Source organism: Drosophila santomea, chromosome 3R (genome assembly GCF_016746245.2).
Source record: "Drosophila santomea strain STO CAGO 1482 chromosome 3R, Prin_Dsan_1.1, whole genome shotgun sequence".
Taxonomy (NCBI): domain Eukaryota; kingdom Metazoa; phylum Arthropoda; class Insecta; order Diptera; family Drosophilidae; genus Drosophila; species Drosophila santomea.
Genome location: NC_053019.2, coordinates 10192575 through 10209793, shown reverse-complemented (window position 1 = coordinate 10209793; position 17219 = coordinate 10192575). Strand labels below are relative to the sequence as shown.

General features: G+C 46.1%; 1 protein-coding gene across 4 annotated transcripts; it reads left to right on the top strand.

Annotated features, from left to right (window-relative positions):
* The first annotated feature begins 243 nt into the window (after positions 1–243).
* LOC120452139 (DNA-binding protein RFX2) lies at positions 244–16620 on the top strand. 4 transcript variants are annotated; one of them, XM_039636229.1, is made up of 11 exons: positions 244–382; positions 5225–5713; positions 5896–6256; positions 13153–13231; positions 13317–13560; positions 13627–13791; positions 13873–14331; positions 14556–14858; positions 15118–15432; positions 15605–15973; positions 16043–16620. In XM_039636229.1, the coding sequence occupies exons 2-11, from the start codon at positions 5450–5452 to the stop codon at positions 16172–16174; spliced, it is 2691 nt and encodes an 896-aa protein (XP_039492163.1). In that variant the 5' UTR covers positions 244–382; positions 5225–5449; the 3' UTR covers positions 16175–16620. The 4 variants fall into 4 exon arrangements, with proteins under 4 accessions (XP_039492163.1, XP_039492162.1, XP_039492161.1 ...); XM_039636228.1 differs by having other exon boundaries at positions 5872–6256; XM_039636227.1 differs by having other exon boundaries at positions 13317–13791.
* The last annotated feature ends 599 nt before the right edge of the window (positions 16621–17219 follow it).

Here is a 17219-nt window from a genome sequence, read left to right as displayed (position 1 = left end):
TCCCATTAGAACGTGCTAAATTCTCCACGAACAATGAAAATTAGTAATAAAAAGTGACAATTTTAGCAGGAAGATTGTGAGCTGTAATAGTGTCCGCCAGGCGAAACCCAGAAAATGTCAGCAGACGTGTTGTTTTCGTGTGTTTGTTGTTTTGTTCTGTTGCCTAGCAACAAAAAAGTCCAAAACACTAGCCATTTCCTTCCGGTCCCGTTACTACGTCGTAATCCAGTTGGAAAACCCAAGGACTAGCAGGAATCCCAATTGGAAACCCGAATCGCTAGGAAATCGCCTGCCAATTTTGGATCACAAGCACAGGAGAGGTTTTCGAAAACCCGAAAATATTGAAAATGAGTTCCAGGAGCCGAGCTCCCTAGTCACTAAGGTAAGTTCTACATTCTAGTATAGTTACATATATATGCATAAATCACGCAATTGCCTTACCAAAATTCCTAATTATCAGGAAAAAAGGAAAGAAAAACTTTTATTTTCAAACGAAAAGATCAAAAGGCGGCGAAGTTTTCTCATTTTGTAGCCAACGAATTTTCATTGAACGAGAAAATGAGAAAATTACCCAACCAGCCAGGTAGTCAGCGGTTTTTCCGCATTTTCATTTGCGCGTTTTCCCATCTGAAGCGCTCAGCCATTTAAAGACAATTAAGTCGAGTCCTCGTGGCGGTCGAGGCATCGCAATTTGTATCCCAAGGAAAACTGGGAACAGCCACCACCACCCCCCACTCCCTTTCCTTGATCCTGCACCCTGCACCCCTCCCTCCACCGGTTCCGAATCCGTCCCCTCCCCCGAAGGACCTCTCCATCCACGTTCCATATCCATATGGAGTGTGCCATGGCCGGTTGCACATTACAGCGAGTCCTAGCGCCAGGTGTAAGACCAGGAATCCACAACTCCCGGTACACTCGAAGAAATACTTGCTGATCCGAATGCTTACAGAATATTCGGGTGAATATATATGATATGATTATACCACAATCATATTAAAATAGCTACTGAAAGTAAACTAAAGCTACTTAGAACAAAAAATCAAAAGGCATGCTAGCCATTAAAGATGTATCTTATTAGTTGTAAAACTTTTTACTAAACTATTTACTTTTGTATTTACTTATACCAAAGATATTTAAAATTTAGAGAAGTGTACAGGACCAACGCCAACCTCCTGTGCACTTCCGCTTTGCTGCCTCGCCGCTCGTCCTGCTTCACTGCCTCCGTCTTCTGCCCCGAAACCAGATGGAATCGGAATGGGAGAGCAGTGGGCGGGGGAAGGACACGGCCGCGGTGGAAGGGGGCGGGGCAGGACGCATGCCACACGCCTAACAAAGGAACTGACGCATTTCACTCATCATCTTCATTTGATGAAATGTCCATTCCAATGAATGTCAATGTCAATTTGCCCATCGGTTCAAAACAAAATTAATATGGCGAAGAAAGTACATAAAATTAAAAAAAAAACGACGATAAACAACAGTTTTATTTGATTAGTTATTCAGTTCATTAGGTTATTAGTTTTACTAATGCTTCAGTACCAATAACTACTGAATATTTGAAAAAAGCAGGGAGTTCTTGAAAGTTATTTCTATAAACAATTTAATTTCCTTGCCATTGATTTAAAAACAAGGTAAAGATACATTTACATTTTATAAATAAATCTGCTATCCTATAAACTATTTTCAAGATGTTAAACACAAATATTTCTAAGAATTCGATAAAAACGGTGTACCTACAAGTAGAAATGCTGCGAACATTCAAAGTTTTTCTTGACAAGAAATAGTAATGCCATATCTTACTAAACATTTTTACAAGGATGTTATAACACCAACTACGGAGGAATAGTATGATAATCATCTGATTTCCCCATCAACCAACTGTGAGCTGCAATCCACATTAGCTCCATCCAAATTCGAGTCCTGTGCCCAGCACATGCTTCCATATCCTTGCCATCCTTTCTATCCTTTCTACCTGCTGCAGCCGTTAAGTGAATATGATTAGGCCAGAAAGAAAGCGTCACGCTGTCTGAGCTTCTGCATTTTATACTTGGCATGCCGTATGGCCCATTCCTATTCCCATTCCCATCTTGGCAGCTTGTCCCTATAACAACGCAGCTGCCGGCGGGGGAGGAGGTGTCTTAGGGGCAGGTGGTGGTGGTGCTGTTGGACATTAAAAAAGGGGTCAATGCCATGGACTGGCCGAAAGTCGGGAAAGTGCAGCACCCACTGCAACTATTCCACCCCAAATTCCCTTAATTTTGTAAATTTATCTATGTATCTCTTTTAAACCAACAACGAGCTGTGGCAAGTAGTTCTACAGTGAAACATCCCAAAGTTTATACAAATAAAATACTTGTAGTAGATGGTTAAATACATACGATTAATATTATATGTTAACTTGTTTTCACTATTTGTTAAATAGTTTTAATTCATTTATAGTTTCCAAAAATCATCATATTATCTGTGAAATGTGAAGGCTAGAGTTTAACATACCTCCTTTCCCTTGAAAGCTAACAATGTTATATCTCCTAACCTAGAATAACCAATGTTTCTATTCAATGTTTTCTATTCCATAAGCAAACAGATGACATAGGAAGTCTTGACTGTATTTGTTGGCTCAGCACATGTTGTTCTAGGCATCGAATTCAAACGGCATTCAAATGAGTTTCCATCTCGCTCTGCCAGCAGCAATTCACTGCACTCGAAACAGGCGAAACAACAAAAACAGAGGCAGTAGGAGCAGCAGCAGCGAGTGCATTTTGACCAATTCGAATCCCCTATTACCAAACTATCAACCCCTTTTGGCCATTGTCATCGCCGGAGTGTTGGTAGTTTGTTCAGTTAGTGCTGATGTTGGGTAAAACCTTTTTCCGCCGTAGTTGCATATTCACGTTCGAGGTAAACACACCGCAGCAGCAATAACTATAGCAGCCAGCAGATATATTCCACGGATATAGGTACATATATACGGATATATATACACCATAAGTCCGCCATCGTGTAGAGAAAATCAGATGAGAACAGAGCATTTGCAGGGCAGAGCAGAAACAGGCGAGCGAACGAGAATAATATCCCGAAAAACTTATTTGATCAATAAATTGGCGTTGCGCGTCCTTAGTGATTTGTTCGCCCTGTGTGGGTGTGTACTGTACAGGTGTGTACTGTACAGGTGTGCACCTGTGCAGGAGTGCTGTTGGCGATGGTGATAGTGTTGTTGCTAGTGTTAGTGTTAGTGTGGGTGTCGTGACTGGGCAAACTTCCCCTGGAAAGCCAGTGAGCTGCACTTTTCACGCGTCAAATTTATGAGCTCGCCCAGCGCGCCGCTTGATTTGTGAACTCAAGGAACCCAAGGAACCGAGTGCACTTCCGTCCGGTGGCAACGCATTAGCCATCCACCCACTCCAGAGGACCTAACTACTACCCCCCCAAAGGAACTCCCAACTTCGTTTATTGTTTATAAACAACAACTTTGAACGTGACGTATGCCGGGTCGTTTGTCCTGTCCGCGCTTCCAAAATGGGGGATCCCCTGCTATTCCAAAACCAAACCAATCCAAACCACCACTTCTCCACCAGAAGTTCAATTGCCCCTTTTCGGGATGGACGTGAACGTCGCCAGCGTCGCCTTCTCCACAACTTATTTACTTTGAGCCGGTTGCCCTGTGAGCAAGTGCATGTGGCAGGTGCAGAAGTGGCAGCGAAAGCGCAGAAAGTGTGAAATTCAGAAGCTACAAATCAGCAGGATTGCAAAAGAGGACCGAAATAAATATGCCAGACTAGAAATTTCCATAAAAATTTTTTAGCATTTCAAAGTGTCACGTTGCGGACTTTGCAAATCGATCTGGAAAGAGCTTAAAGACTTTTGAAATAACCGAATAATATTAAAGTGCATTCAATATAAACCAATTCATTGAGTTTTATAACCTGCAATTATTTTAATAAAACATTTAACATTTTAAACAGCTGAAACTAATATAACCGAAACTAAAAAGGAATCAAAATGAAAAGTTTAACACCAAGTCAGATAATGAAAATATGGTATATTTAAACTTTAGAGTGATTTTTATGTTTCTATAACATGAATTCTGCTAAAAAGAACGTGAGTTACTTAAACAAATTGTGAGTTCCTTTGATTGATACGGGCATGTAATTTTGTCCCCGACAATTACAATTTGGCCAACTTAATTGGCCAGAGGCAGAGCCGTAGGCCAAAAATGGATTCTCCGGGTGTGGTATTATGTAAGTACAGTAAACTCAGTGGCCGACACTTCCCCGAGGCAATCACTAAGGATAATTAATTTAGTAGTGGATGTGTAACATGATAGAGGATTTACTCAAGAAAGTTTTTTATGTGTTAAAGTTTCATTAAACGTTTGATTTATTTGTTACTTTTGGTCTCAGTCAATCCGTACTTAAATATAAATGAATTATAATTTGATGCAATCCTGAAATATCTAACTCAAATTTCCATTTATTTTCACACCAAGTTGAAACAAATTAAATATTTTCCTTTTGTATTTAAAGAAAATTAAAAGTTTTCGAGAGGCCAATCGAAAATACATATTTGAATACTATGTCTTGTACTTTGAAAGTTTTATGAAAGCTGATGTGAAGCCCCTCCAAAAACTAGACCCTACTACGCTTCTGCCTCCGGTGATTCCCCAACAACCCAACAAGAAGGAAAAAAACAGAAATCCCCAAAACATTGCCCCCAAATACATGCTGTACTTGCAACGAAGGAGCTTGCCCCAAGATTCCCCAGCAATTGGAGGCAAATCAAAATGGCCGACCGGAAAAAATACGATGTTGTACACAATAGACATCCGTGTATATGCACTTATTTTTATTTATACTTACATATATACACGCAGAGATATATTTTTCTGCTGCTGCTCCTGCTGCGCGGAGAACAAAGCGATGAGGAAATCAAAGCATCAAGAAATACCTGCGAAAAGTTTAATTTCATAGCAACGCCCCAGCGGAAGCAGCACAAGCCACCACCACAGCAGCACCACCACCACCACCTCCGCACCACCACCGCACCACCACCCGCACCAACAACAAAGGATCCTTGGGAGGGGGATGGGGGATAGGGGAGGAAGTGGGAGTGGGAGTGGGCTTTAGCCCGCTCGGGTGGATGATGATGTTGATTCCTTATTGAATACCTGCTCTTTGATTGACGACATGCCTTGTTAAGTTTGCAAAATTTCACTTTCTCCTTGCAGCACCTTTCTCCACCAGCGGCCACTTCAAGAAGCCGAAACACTGAACCTAAACACCGCCATTGCCTTAGAACTCGAAGAAGATTGAATACCACATACTAAAGAGATCGAGAATAGAATACGAGCTTACTAGTCAACGAATTTAGCAAACCAGGCGCAGTACAGCAACATCATCATCGGGACACCAAATAACTTTGTGGAGCAGCGAAGGCAAAGCATCGAACCCCAATGACCACACGCCTGGCACCGCAGCGCCAGTTCATCATCTCGACGCGCTCCGCCATCGTGGATGCCACCTCGCCACCAGAGGACTCAGTGGAGGAGCAGCAGCAGCAGCAGCTGACCGTCGAGGTGGAGAGCGCCACCACCGGACTCACGGGGGGCAGCACCACCAATAGCACCACATCGCCACCGCCGCATGCCGAGCAGTTCGAGTTCTGCACGGAGGATGGAGTCGTTGTCTCCGCCACACTGGAGGATGTCATGACACAGGTGGGTGCATTGCCAAGTAACTCGCAAGATTCTCAAGGATCTCAGCTAAGACTATAGCAAAGATTTTAGTGTTTAGATTTTAGATTAAACTTAAGAAATTGGTGCTCCATGAACTAAAGAAAATAATTTACTAAATACCAACCTACCTTGATAAACAGGTAAAGCTTCTCCCCCTCTTGCAGAACTGCCAGCTCTTGCAGAAGAAACTAGTCGACGAGGACGACGATTCGACGGGAGCAGGAGCAACCGGTGCCGAGCAGCTGGAGGTAATCCGCGTCGTACTGCCCATGGATGCCGAGGACTCGAGCAGCGATGCCCATCTGCATGGGCATGTGGTGAACAGCAGCAGCGACACCATGGGCACCATTACCACCACGGAGCCGAATGGAACCACCGTGACCCACTCCATACCCATTCACAGCATGGCCGATCTGGAGGCGATCAAGGATGGCGTCGATCTCGCCCAGCAAGTGGCCAATGGCCAGGTGACCGTGGTCCAGACCGCCGAGGATGACGATGGAACGCCCTTCATCACTGTGACGGGTGAGTTATGAATCTAGAATCTATTAAATTACAGAATTTAATTGATAAACAAGATTGCCCTTCGCTCATACTAAATAACACTGTTATTCCAAAATCAAATGAAGTATTCATCTTGACAGACGACTCACTTGGCTTCTTAGTATACGCTCTCCCCTAAGACTAGAATATATGGTCTTACTCTTCAACTCCGTCCAAAAACCGACCTGGACCTATGGCTCCCAGCTATGGGGTAATCCCAGTAACAGCAGCGTACGCTATAGTCCCCTGAAGGCAGGCGAAGTGGTCGAGTTCCCCGACTATATGATACCCGTTACTCAGCTAGTGGAAGGGAGAAGGAGAGTCTTAAACACAATTTTTGGCGGTTTGTAGGCGTTATAGTGGGCGTGGCAGAAAGTTTTTTGGCAAATCGATAGAAAATTACAAGACCAATATAAAAATGAAAAAATATCAAAACATTTTTCAAAAGTGTGGGCGTGGCAGTTTTGGGCGGTTTGTGGGCGTTAGAGTGGGCGTGGCAACATGAATCGACAAACTTGCGCTGCTTCTATGTCTCTGGAGTCTGTATGCTTAATATCAACTTTCTAGCTTTTGTAGTTCCTGAGATCTGGACGTTCATACGGACGGACAGACGGACAGACGGACAGACGGACGGACAGACGGACGGACAGACGGACATGGCCAGATCGACTCGGCTATTGATCCTGATCAAAAATATATATACTTTATTTGATCGGAAACGCTTACTTCTGCCTGTTACATACTTTTCAACGAATCTAGTATACCCTTTTACTCTACGAGTAACGGGTATAATTACCAAAATATATAATATATTGTTATAAATCTATTTATGTTAGTCAACTAAAATATTTGTTATATTAAAACCATTTACATTTGAATAAGTAAGACACTATTTACAAGAAAACTAGATCTTTTATCATAAGAAATCCAGTCGGGAAGCCATCATAAATTAGGAAGCATAAATCCTATTACTATTTTAAGAGAATATCACTTTCCAAAAACCCAAAATCATTGCAATACAATGCATTGTATTGATGCCGCCAAAATTCCCCTAATGAAATATGCCACAAAATCTGATGGATAAATTTCAATCTCGATGCCACTTTGCTAATAAGCGCAAAAACTGCGATGCCGCAGAAAAAAATAGCACGTACATACATACGTGCGATTCTCGTTAGCGATTTATTCCAGTTGAGAGCGGAAAAACCCACTTTGGCCAAATCCTGAGCCGAAACTGAAACTCCTGATTTCATGGGCGGCACTTGCAGGGGGCGTGAATCAAAGCGGCGACCAGCAAACGGGAAACAACGGACGGCAAAAGTCGCGGCTTTGTAAACAAACATAATGACAGGATCAACATGTCCTGGGGTGGCAGGGGTGAGGGGAGTGAGCTGGAAACAAGGACCAGCTTAAAATCCGGCGTATTTTAAACGTTTGCCTGATATCACAATTAAAGCGACTTAATTTGAAAACTGAAACGCGCATGAATGGATGGATGGGTGGTTGGGTTGGATGGGTTGGCTGGGTTGGCTGGCTAGGCACACACGCACCCCGCAGAGGATTGAGATACTACCTGTCCACGGACACACGACACGGATCCGTACGAGCCACGTGCAAAACAAAAAGCAACAAAGAGGCAAAGTGCAGCTGGGACATCCAGACGATGGAGGATGAATGCGGCGACGAGGAGGAGGACGACACACTGGTTTTGTGATATACAGCCGGCGCACACATAATTATTATCATCCACTCGAGCGCCGCACAATGAATTAATCGAGATTACACTTCGCCGCGAAACTATAGCTATCTATAACAAAATCGGACAACGGGAAAAGGGAAAAAGGGTCGCCTGAATGTTTGCCATCGTACTTGATTTTATTAGCACAAATTACCACCACCAAGACACGCAGGAGGGCAAACAACCGAATCCGAATGGCAACATCGGGTAATCACAACAAATTGAGAGGGCTTCACACGGTGCCTCATCCTCATCCTCATTCTCATCCGAGGGGCATGAATGGGATGGGAAGGGAGGGGATGGGGTGCACAGTGGGTGGGGATGAGTCGACGACTCGCTAATAACCGCCCGCTGTCAACTAATACCTTCGTCCTCTTTAAAGGACCCTCAACTACATCACTGCGAAAAAAGACATTCTAAATAATACGGTATTACATATATCTGCTTTGGAAAATCTATTTTTCCATAAGCTATTATAGCTTTTCTCATTAGCATTAAAACATTTCAATTTTATAATTTCAATTTTCCCGAAATAGTTTTATAGTTTTCAATCAATTACTTTCTCGCAGTGCACTGATTCCCAATAAAAATTGATGCGGAATCCCTCTCATATTCTGTGCGGCAGGGTGTTGCATCTCCTTTCCTGTTGTGGGTGTTTATCAGTTATCTGTGGATGGTGGATGGTGGATGGGGGTGCTCATGTCATAACTTTCTCGTACCTTGCTCGAATATATGTTGCATTGTATTTTTCAATTGATACGGATTTGCTGGGTGCTCATCGAATCGACGAGGCAGAAGACGACGAGCTTAACCTTTAATAATGCCAGCAAATAAAATAAAAATAGAAACATACAAAACGCGGGAATCCGTACCAGTTGAAGTGGTTGGTCGGTGATTGCCAGGTGGATGGAGATGGCTACGTAGATGGACTACTAGGATGTGGGTGGTGGTTGCCAAGTTGCCAAGCTGCCACGCTGGCAAGTTGCTGGCTTCCAAGTTCCAAGCTAGTTAGGGAACTATGGCATATGGCGGGCTTCTTTTAATTGTGCCAACAAAAACTTATTTGTTCCCGCTGCCCATCGAGATAAGAGCAAATTTATTTGTCAAAAGCGAGTCGCAGTTCATAATTCTCGGAGAATGCTATCTCGTCGTGGAAATCAGAGCGAGTGAAGCTCTACAAAGGACTCAACTCTCAGCTCTCACCTCTCACCTCTGACCTCTGACCCAGCTGTAGTCCGGGCCAATCCCACTGAAGCTCACATCCCCTTGCCAGTGTGTCCGGCTCACAAAAAGGTTAATTGTTTGTTGACGTTGTACTAGATGCAGGATAAGCCAGCTGCGCTCCCCCTCGCCGCCTTATCCTGCACTTGTCTGTCATCGTTATCCTGGCAATTTGTGCACAACCCGGCTCCCATGTTGCCATGTGGAGTGGAGCTGGGAATTTGCACAAGTGGCGCACCAAAGTGGATATTGCAATAAACCTTTTGAGCTCTCAAAACATCCGAAAGAGCATTCATGGCACTGATCAATCGGGGTTTTCATAATAAGTTCTCTGATTGATCTATGTATATTTCAGCTGAATGGTCAATGGAAATATTTGTGCTATTATTCTTAATTAGATAAAATCAAAAGATAAAATCATAAGGGTGTAGAATTGCTTTATTAGTTTGTATTATGAAAATTCTTTACTCAGTTTATAGGATATCAGTAAGAGTGCTATACAAGTATTCGAATTTAAAAACGCACTTGTTTACTTTTACTTGTTCCAATCCTAACTGAAATCAAAGATATATTTAACATACGTTTCTATATTTAAGCTCTTAGTATAGCTCTTTTAAATCGCAAGATAACCTTTTTATTATATGTTCTCCAAAAAGCTGTGCTATGTTACGCTTTTTACTCGGTTATACCATCACCCATTGTCCCAAGATCCAGCTGAGCTGGTGCACTTCATCACACTTCATCTGCAATCTGGTAAAGATTCAATCCACGTCCATTCCAAAGGCAATTACCAAAGCAAAACTGCTTTGGCACTGAAACCAAAGTCATTGAAAAGCCAAAATGTTTGGGCGAGAATGCGGTCCACTTGGAAGAACCTCAAAAGATTTCGTATATGTCCAAGTGGTATAGTCCTATGCCTTGACGACTTTAAAGGACAATTGCCAGTGCAACCTGCCAGCGCCTCCATGTTGCCAGCCTTCCACATTCACTCCACTCATCATTTCTCATACCAAGTTGCCCCAAGGGGCACCTGTTAATATTTACAGTTTGCAGCAGCGTGTCAAAGGGAAAATTCAGGGGTCAGGGGTCAGGTGGTTTACAGCCCGCAGCTCTGACCGCAACAACTTCAGGCACCACACACACATACACCAGCACATGTGCTCCTCGACGAGGAATTAATATCCCAAATATGTCATGAAAAGCGGTGACCAGGATGAAACTGCCAAAAAAAAAAGAAGAGAATGAAGGGAAATGCTGGCCTGACCACGCATGCCATTCCGGCTGCTTTCTCTGCTGCTGCTCCTCCACCCAAACCAAAGGGCACCCACCCAGTAGCCACCCGGAATCCACTCAGCCACCTGCTCGCACCTCATCATCGGCCATGGAAACACCCACGAGAGCAGCTAGCGCACCCAGCGACGAAGGGATGGCAGCAAGCGATTTGGTTGGCCAGGATACATCCCTCAGCATCCCGATCCCGGGGGTTGCAGAGCGAGCGTGCGAGCGAGAGGGCCAGTTGGTGGGAGCGAGACGGAGTGGCTGCCTAGCAACCGGCGCGGAGTGGGATTGGCCAGCCGGCGTTGCCTTGACGCCGTCGTCCTGTTGCCATCCCGCTTGCGTATCCAGCATCCCAGTATCCCAGCCTGACACAACCCCTACATCCATCCATCCATCTCGACACGACCACCACTTGTGCAGATCCCAGAAAATGCGACTTTGAGCCCGGAATTAGCCAGCACAACGATTGAGCAGCAGGATGGGGTAGGGGGTGGGAGTGGGCGGCAAGGACGGGGAGGGGGAAAAAAAAGGAAAAAGGATGAACAACAAAAACAACGTACTCGAGGGTGTGGGTTGGATTACCCGCTACGGGCGCGTACGGATCATAATAGCAACCACCCACCCGGCAACCACCCAACCGCCGAGGCAGCAGCCGCCGTTGTTGTAATTTAATTCGTTGCTGCGCCGCCGTCGTCGTCGTGAGTTCGCCATCATCATTATTTTCGGAGGCATATTGCTAGGATAACATTTGATTTTGGATTCAGTTGTAATTCTACCGTTCGCAGGCACTGGTTGCTCCGTTTCCACGCCATCCAGCATCCAGCACCCAGCATCCAGTATCCAACATCCAGCATCCTTCCTTCGATTCCGGCCACTGCCATCGCAACCCAAACCGACTCAAACCGACTAGCATACAAATACAAATACAAATACAAATACCACCCCGTGGAGCAGGACAATTCTGGTCAAGGATTTCACTTTCGCTTTCGGAACTGAATTGCTGGCCAGTTGCCAGAAGCAACCGGGTGACTTCTCCACTTACAAAACCGAGCTTTGCCGTCTTCGATTTGCATATTTGAACTTGCAACGTTACGTTGGAGGATCGTTGAGAACCATTTATGTGGATAATAGTTCTTGAAATCTGATAGTGGTATTTCCACCTTTGGATTGGATTTCTTAATGTTGGATTCGCACTAACTCGGATGCTCGGATACTGTCAAAATGAGATGGGATTCTTAGCTTTGGATTATAAATCTTGAAACTTACTTCATTGGATTGAAATTAAAAATTTCTCAATTGGAAAATAGTTGCGTCGAATTGTTGGAACCTTAATTTTCGATAAAAGTTCAAAAACCTTTCGAAATAAGTTGTTCAGATGCTCAAAACGTAGATATGTTTGGGTTGTCAAAAGCAAGTGAGATCTTATCAAGACCCAACCAGCTTGAAGTAGTGCATCGAGTCTTTCCCGAAATCATCTGAAATACCATAAGACACCAACCCGGATTAGGGGCCACCAATTCCAGCAGCCTACGCTCCACTTCCGGCCAAACGAATGCATTCGCGGTACGGCTTTGACTGCCAGACGCGCCACTACCAACACCACCACCAGCAGCAGCACCACCAGCACCACCACCACCACCCAACCACGCCGTGCAGCATTCCGTTGGAGTCGCCGCCAACGCCACCAGTGATCAGTCCCAGCGCCGCTGCTGCCGTGGCTTACTCGAATCTCCTGGAGAAGTGCCGTTGCAAGCAATCCGTGGCCACCAATCCCGTTCCAGCTCCACCCGCCCAGCTCCAATTGCAGTTGCACCACCATCATCACCACCATCACCACCAGACCTTCGTGGCCAGCGCCAGTGCAACCAGCTACAGCAACTGTTCCGCCATTGGATTGGGTTCGAGAACGGGATCGGGATCGGGATCGGTATCGGTATCGGCATCGGGAAGTGCCACCGGATCCACTGCATCCGCTTCCACGTTGGCAAACTCCGCTTGTGCCGGCGCAACGAACATTTCGGGGGGATCCACCAGCACCACCATGTACCACCACCACCATCGGCGCCACAATAACTTGTCCTACTGCGGTGGTAAATATCTCACACTTCTTCCAATCGATTTCAGTTCGAACTTTGAATAGTGCATCTGGAGCACCTGTGGGCTTATATGTGCACGTCTTCAGCTTGTGGGTGTCAAGTGTTTTCCTCCCTGGTGCCAATTGAATGCAGTGAATAGACTGAGTAGACAAAGGACTTCAGGCTGTTGACTTAATCAAGAGTGTATGTGCGCCAAGTTTTCGGTTCAATGTTAAATAAACTCCATTGAAGGAGTTGAAACATTTGCCAGTAGTGCCGAAAATTTCTGTGGCTTCAAAAATAATAATATTAATTATATGTCTGGAATGGTTTTAGCACGAACATTTACCGACGGGAAAACTTCGTTTTAAATAGCATTATAATATCTTTTAGTTTCCTATTTCTTTTATTATAATTTCTAGCAACCTATCAGTAGCTCTATAAAAGTTCGTAACAATCCAAAGCCGAGCTGTTAAGAATATTTCTAAATAGTTATACTACAAAGGTCGTGGATAAAACTATAAAAGCTTTCCATTTAAAAACACGACTGTTCTGTTTGCTTTCAGTTTCGGGCCAGGAGCAGAACTACCAAGTGCAATATGTGGACTCTGATCTGTACCACAGCAACTCCAGCCAGACGCAAATGTGAGTGGATCCGGGACAGCCCCATAGTTCGACCTTTATCTAAACCTCATGTCTCTGCCCTTCCCTCTGCCCATGCCAATTGCAGGACGTACCCATTCTGCCCGGTGGGGGACTACCAGGGCAATGGCCAGACGGCCTACTACTCGACCACGGGTCAGTACGGAGCCACCTCGTCGGCCGGAGGCTCCTCGAATGGGGCGCACTCCACGACGCTGCCGTACCTGGTGCCCGTGGAGGAGGGCATCCTCCTCAATGGCTCCGCACACTCGCTGTCGCAGTCGCAGTCACAGTCGCAGTCGCATGGACGCGATTCGCCGCACAGCCTGACGGTGAGTAGCAGGGATTGGGAGCGGGATGCGGACCGGGTGAACGGAACTAATCGCCACTGGGTGCAGGAGGTCGCGTACATCCAGGAGGCGCAGAGCACGCCCCAGACGCCCACCTCGACGACCACAACCCACTCGGCTAGCGGCGGCAGCCTGGGAACGGGCGGCGGAGGCGCCTCCCCGGATTCCGACCAGAGTGCGCTCGGCAGCAGCAACAAGATTGCCTCGGCAACGGTGAGTGCATCCATGGCTACGCCCCCACGGACAGCATCCCCTAATAATGTACCTCCATGCATATACCCAACTCTCTTGCAGATCAAGTGGCTGTCGCGCAACTACGAAACGGCGGATGGGGTGAGCCTGCCCAGAAGCACGCTGTACAACCATTACATGCAGCACTGCAGCGAGCACAAGCTGGAGCCCGTGAATGCGGCCAGCTTCGGCAAGCTGATACGTTCCGTGTTCTCCGGACTGCGCACACGTCGCCTGGGCACGCGCGGCAACTCCAAGTACCACTACTATGGCATCCGCATCAAGCCCGGCTCCCTGCTAAACAGCCAGGCGATGGACGACAAGCAGATGCTGGCCGCCGGCTACGGACCATCCTCGGACGGATCCGGCGGACCGGGCAGCGGACCCTTGGTTAGCGTCACCAGCAGCACAGCCGGACAGCTGGCCGGCTCCAATGGATTGGGCGGTGGCCATGGCCAGCGGCACAGCGGCGTCACCAAGAAGCACACCTTCAAGCCGGAGACCTACGAGGCGTGCATTCAGGTAGGGATCATGCAACTAAACTTGTGCTTTAAATTTCTACATAGTGGCATTATCCATAAACACCCTAAAACATTAATTATGTAATCAAACTGAGTGATGAAGCAATGTTATATTCCTAAAACCAACTTAAATAGTTGTACTTCTGTACTTCCAATACATTTTTAAAACGACTTTTGAACCCAATCAATTTATTGATTGATTTTATTGCTTCCATCCATCACCAGTACATCGGCGATGGAACCAGTGCCCTGCCCTCGTTTCCGCCCATCGAGCTGAACCACAGCTTCAACAGCGAACTGACGCTGGAGGACGTGGACACCTTCCGTGCGCTGTACCGGGAGCACTGCGAGTCCTTCCTGGACGCCGTGCTCAATCTGGAGTTCAACACCGTGGAGTTCCTGCTGCGCGACTTCTGGCGGGCCAGCGACAACAACAATCTGGACGAGTGCGAGGAGGAGAAGTATCTGAGCAAGACGAAGCTGTATCTGTTGTGCCACTGCGCAGAAGTGCAGAAGTTCGTGCGAGAGGTGGGTGCAGCGGATTGGTAGCCAATAGATAGCCGGCAATCGTGGCCCGAGTGCCCGGCGTGTTCCGCAATTCACAAACTTCGATGGGTTTCATTCAACATCGTACACAATTCGGGAATTTTTGTAGAGTAATATTTATTTTGTACTTAATGAATTGCACCATTCCTAGAGTCATAACAAAAATTTAAATTTCATGCATTTTAAGTTGATTTTAACATAATCCGCCTAATCTTTATTATATGTTATACGCTACCAACAGGTGGACTATCAGTTCTACCAGAACACCGTCGATGTCATCATACCAGATGTGCTCCGCTCCATACCGAACGCCCTGACCCAGGCCATTAGGAACTTCGCCAAGAACCTGGAGATCTGGCTGTGCGAGAGCATGCTGGGCGTGCCGGAGCAGCTTGCCCAGATCAAGACCAGTGCCGTCTCGGCCTTCTGCCAAACGCTGCGGCGCTACACCTCGCTGAATCACCTGGCGCAGGCGGCTCGAGCAGTGCTCCAGAATGGCGCCCAGATCTCCCAGATGCTAAGCGATCTCAATCGCGTCGACTTTCACAATGTGCAGGTGAGTCTAACGATTATAGATTAAAGACAACAAACACGTTTCATAGGTATACTTTTTGAAAGTATACCTTACTTTGTAAGGCAACAGGACGTATGAGTGATATGCAAACCTAACAGCTGGCTTTCCTTATACCTTATCTATACCCCAACTAATTGATCAATATATCCCGCAGGAGCAAGCTGCCTGGGTGAGTCAGTGTGCGCCCGCCGTGGTCCAGCGCCTGGAGAGCGACTTCAAGGCCGCTCTGCAGCAGCAGAGCTCCCTGGAGCAGTGGGCCAGCTGGCTGCAACTGGTGGTGGAGTCGGCCATGGAGGAGTACAACGGGAAGCCGACTTATGCCAGAGCCGCCCGCCAGTTTCTGCTGAAGTGGAGCTTTTACAGCTCCATGATCATACGGGACCTGACACTGAGATCCGCCTCCAGTTTCGGCAGCTTCCACCTGATTCGCCTGCTGTTCGATGAGTACATGTTCTACCTGGTGGAGCACAAAATCGCCGAGGCACAAGACAAAACCGCCATTGCGGTTATCTGTGAAAGGATGGTTAGTAAACTCATTAAACTACATCTTACATGTGCTTACTAAAACACTGTTACTACTCATATTTGGCAGAAAAAGGACATGGACTTTGAGTTCGAGTGCCAGTTCGCCTACATCACCAGCGACGCGGAGCACCAGACGACTCCGAGCTCGGCCAGCAGTGGCGACGTGGGCAACGAGGCCAAGCGACTGAAGCAGGAATGAGGCCCCGCGACTTGGTTGTCCATGTGGATGCAGTGGCTGGCATTGAGCGGCATAGTCGTAGTGTTTATGTAACCAGTAACCTTTGACCCCATCAGTGTGCACCCCCAGCCCAAGCCCCTGTCGTCACCAGTCATTCAGCTCTGCATTTAATAATGGAACCGTGTTGTACATCCGTAATCGTATCGTATCCGTGTGCTAGTTTTTAGCCCTAAGTTCCCTCACAACCAGCGTAGTCAGTCAAAATTTTAGTGGTTAGTTTTAGGCAGGATCCTTGCTCATATGCAGTAAAAGATCTTTTGGACGGGCACTTGCGATATTGAAAGCCATTTATGATATTGTTCAGATTTAACCATTTATAATATTGTTTAGTTTTAACCATTTATGGAGCTAAATGAACACTGAAAGTATGTTTTGAGAGTAAAAAACGTTTGCTTTAGTAACATTAACCAAGCCCAAAGTTTTGTATGATATGGGTCTGAGCTCGTTGACCGCCCAAGGGAGCTTTAACTGGAATTTGTCGAGTATTGGACTGCCCCCGCATCGAAGTGAAGAGCCGTCCAGAGAGCAAGCAAGTTGAAAGCCAGTGCGGCAGCAACGTCTGGTCTTGTCTGCCCTGATCTGTATTCGTAGGATACGTTTTAGTTTAAGTACATGTGCATTAATAATTGTAATCAACTGTCTACGATAACGATGGGTTTGGAGGTGGCATCAGTTTTGTCTGGTTTCAACAAACGATCTTGTATATCATAGCGCACGGCGCACACCACACACATAGTCTTAGCACCCACACGCGCACTCAGAGGGATTAGTCAGGAAGCTTCTAGATTATAGCGAAGGAACACAGCTCACATGGAACACATCGAACCGCTTGCTCAAGTTCGAGTGGAAGACCCACAGCCAGCTCAAAACGCGAAACCTAAGCTAAGTGAACAACAGGCCTTAAATGTGCAAAGATTAACACTCAATTTTGAAACAATACAATTTACATTACCTAAATATTAATTATACATAAAGATTCATAAGCGTGTATGTATATTTTAACTAC

Bases quoted from the DNA above. Each gene is read 5' to 3' on its own strand.
- LOC120452139 (XM_039636226.1), top strand. From the start codon at position 5,450: ATGACCACACGCCTGGCACCGCAGCGCCAGTTCATCATCTCGACGCGC. The intron at 6,257-13,152 runs GTGAGTTATGAA...GTTTGCTTTCAG, and splicing joins GCCCTTCATCACTGTGACGG to TTTCGGGCCAGGAGCAGAAC. The intron at 15,433-15,604 runs GTGAGTCTAACG...TATATCCCGCAG, and splicing joins TCGACTTTCACAATGTGCAG to GAGCAAGCTGCCTGGGTGAG.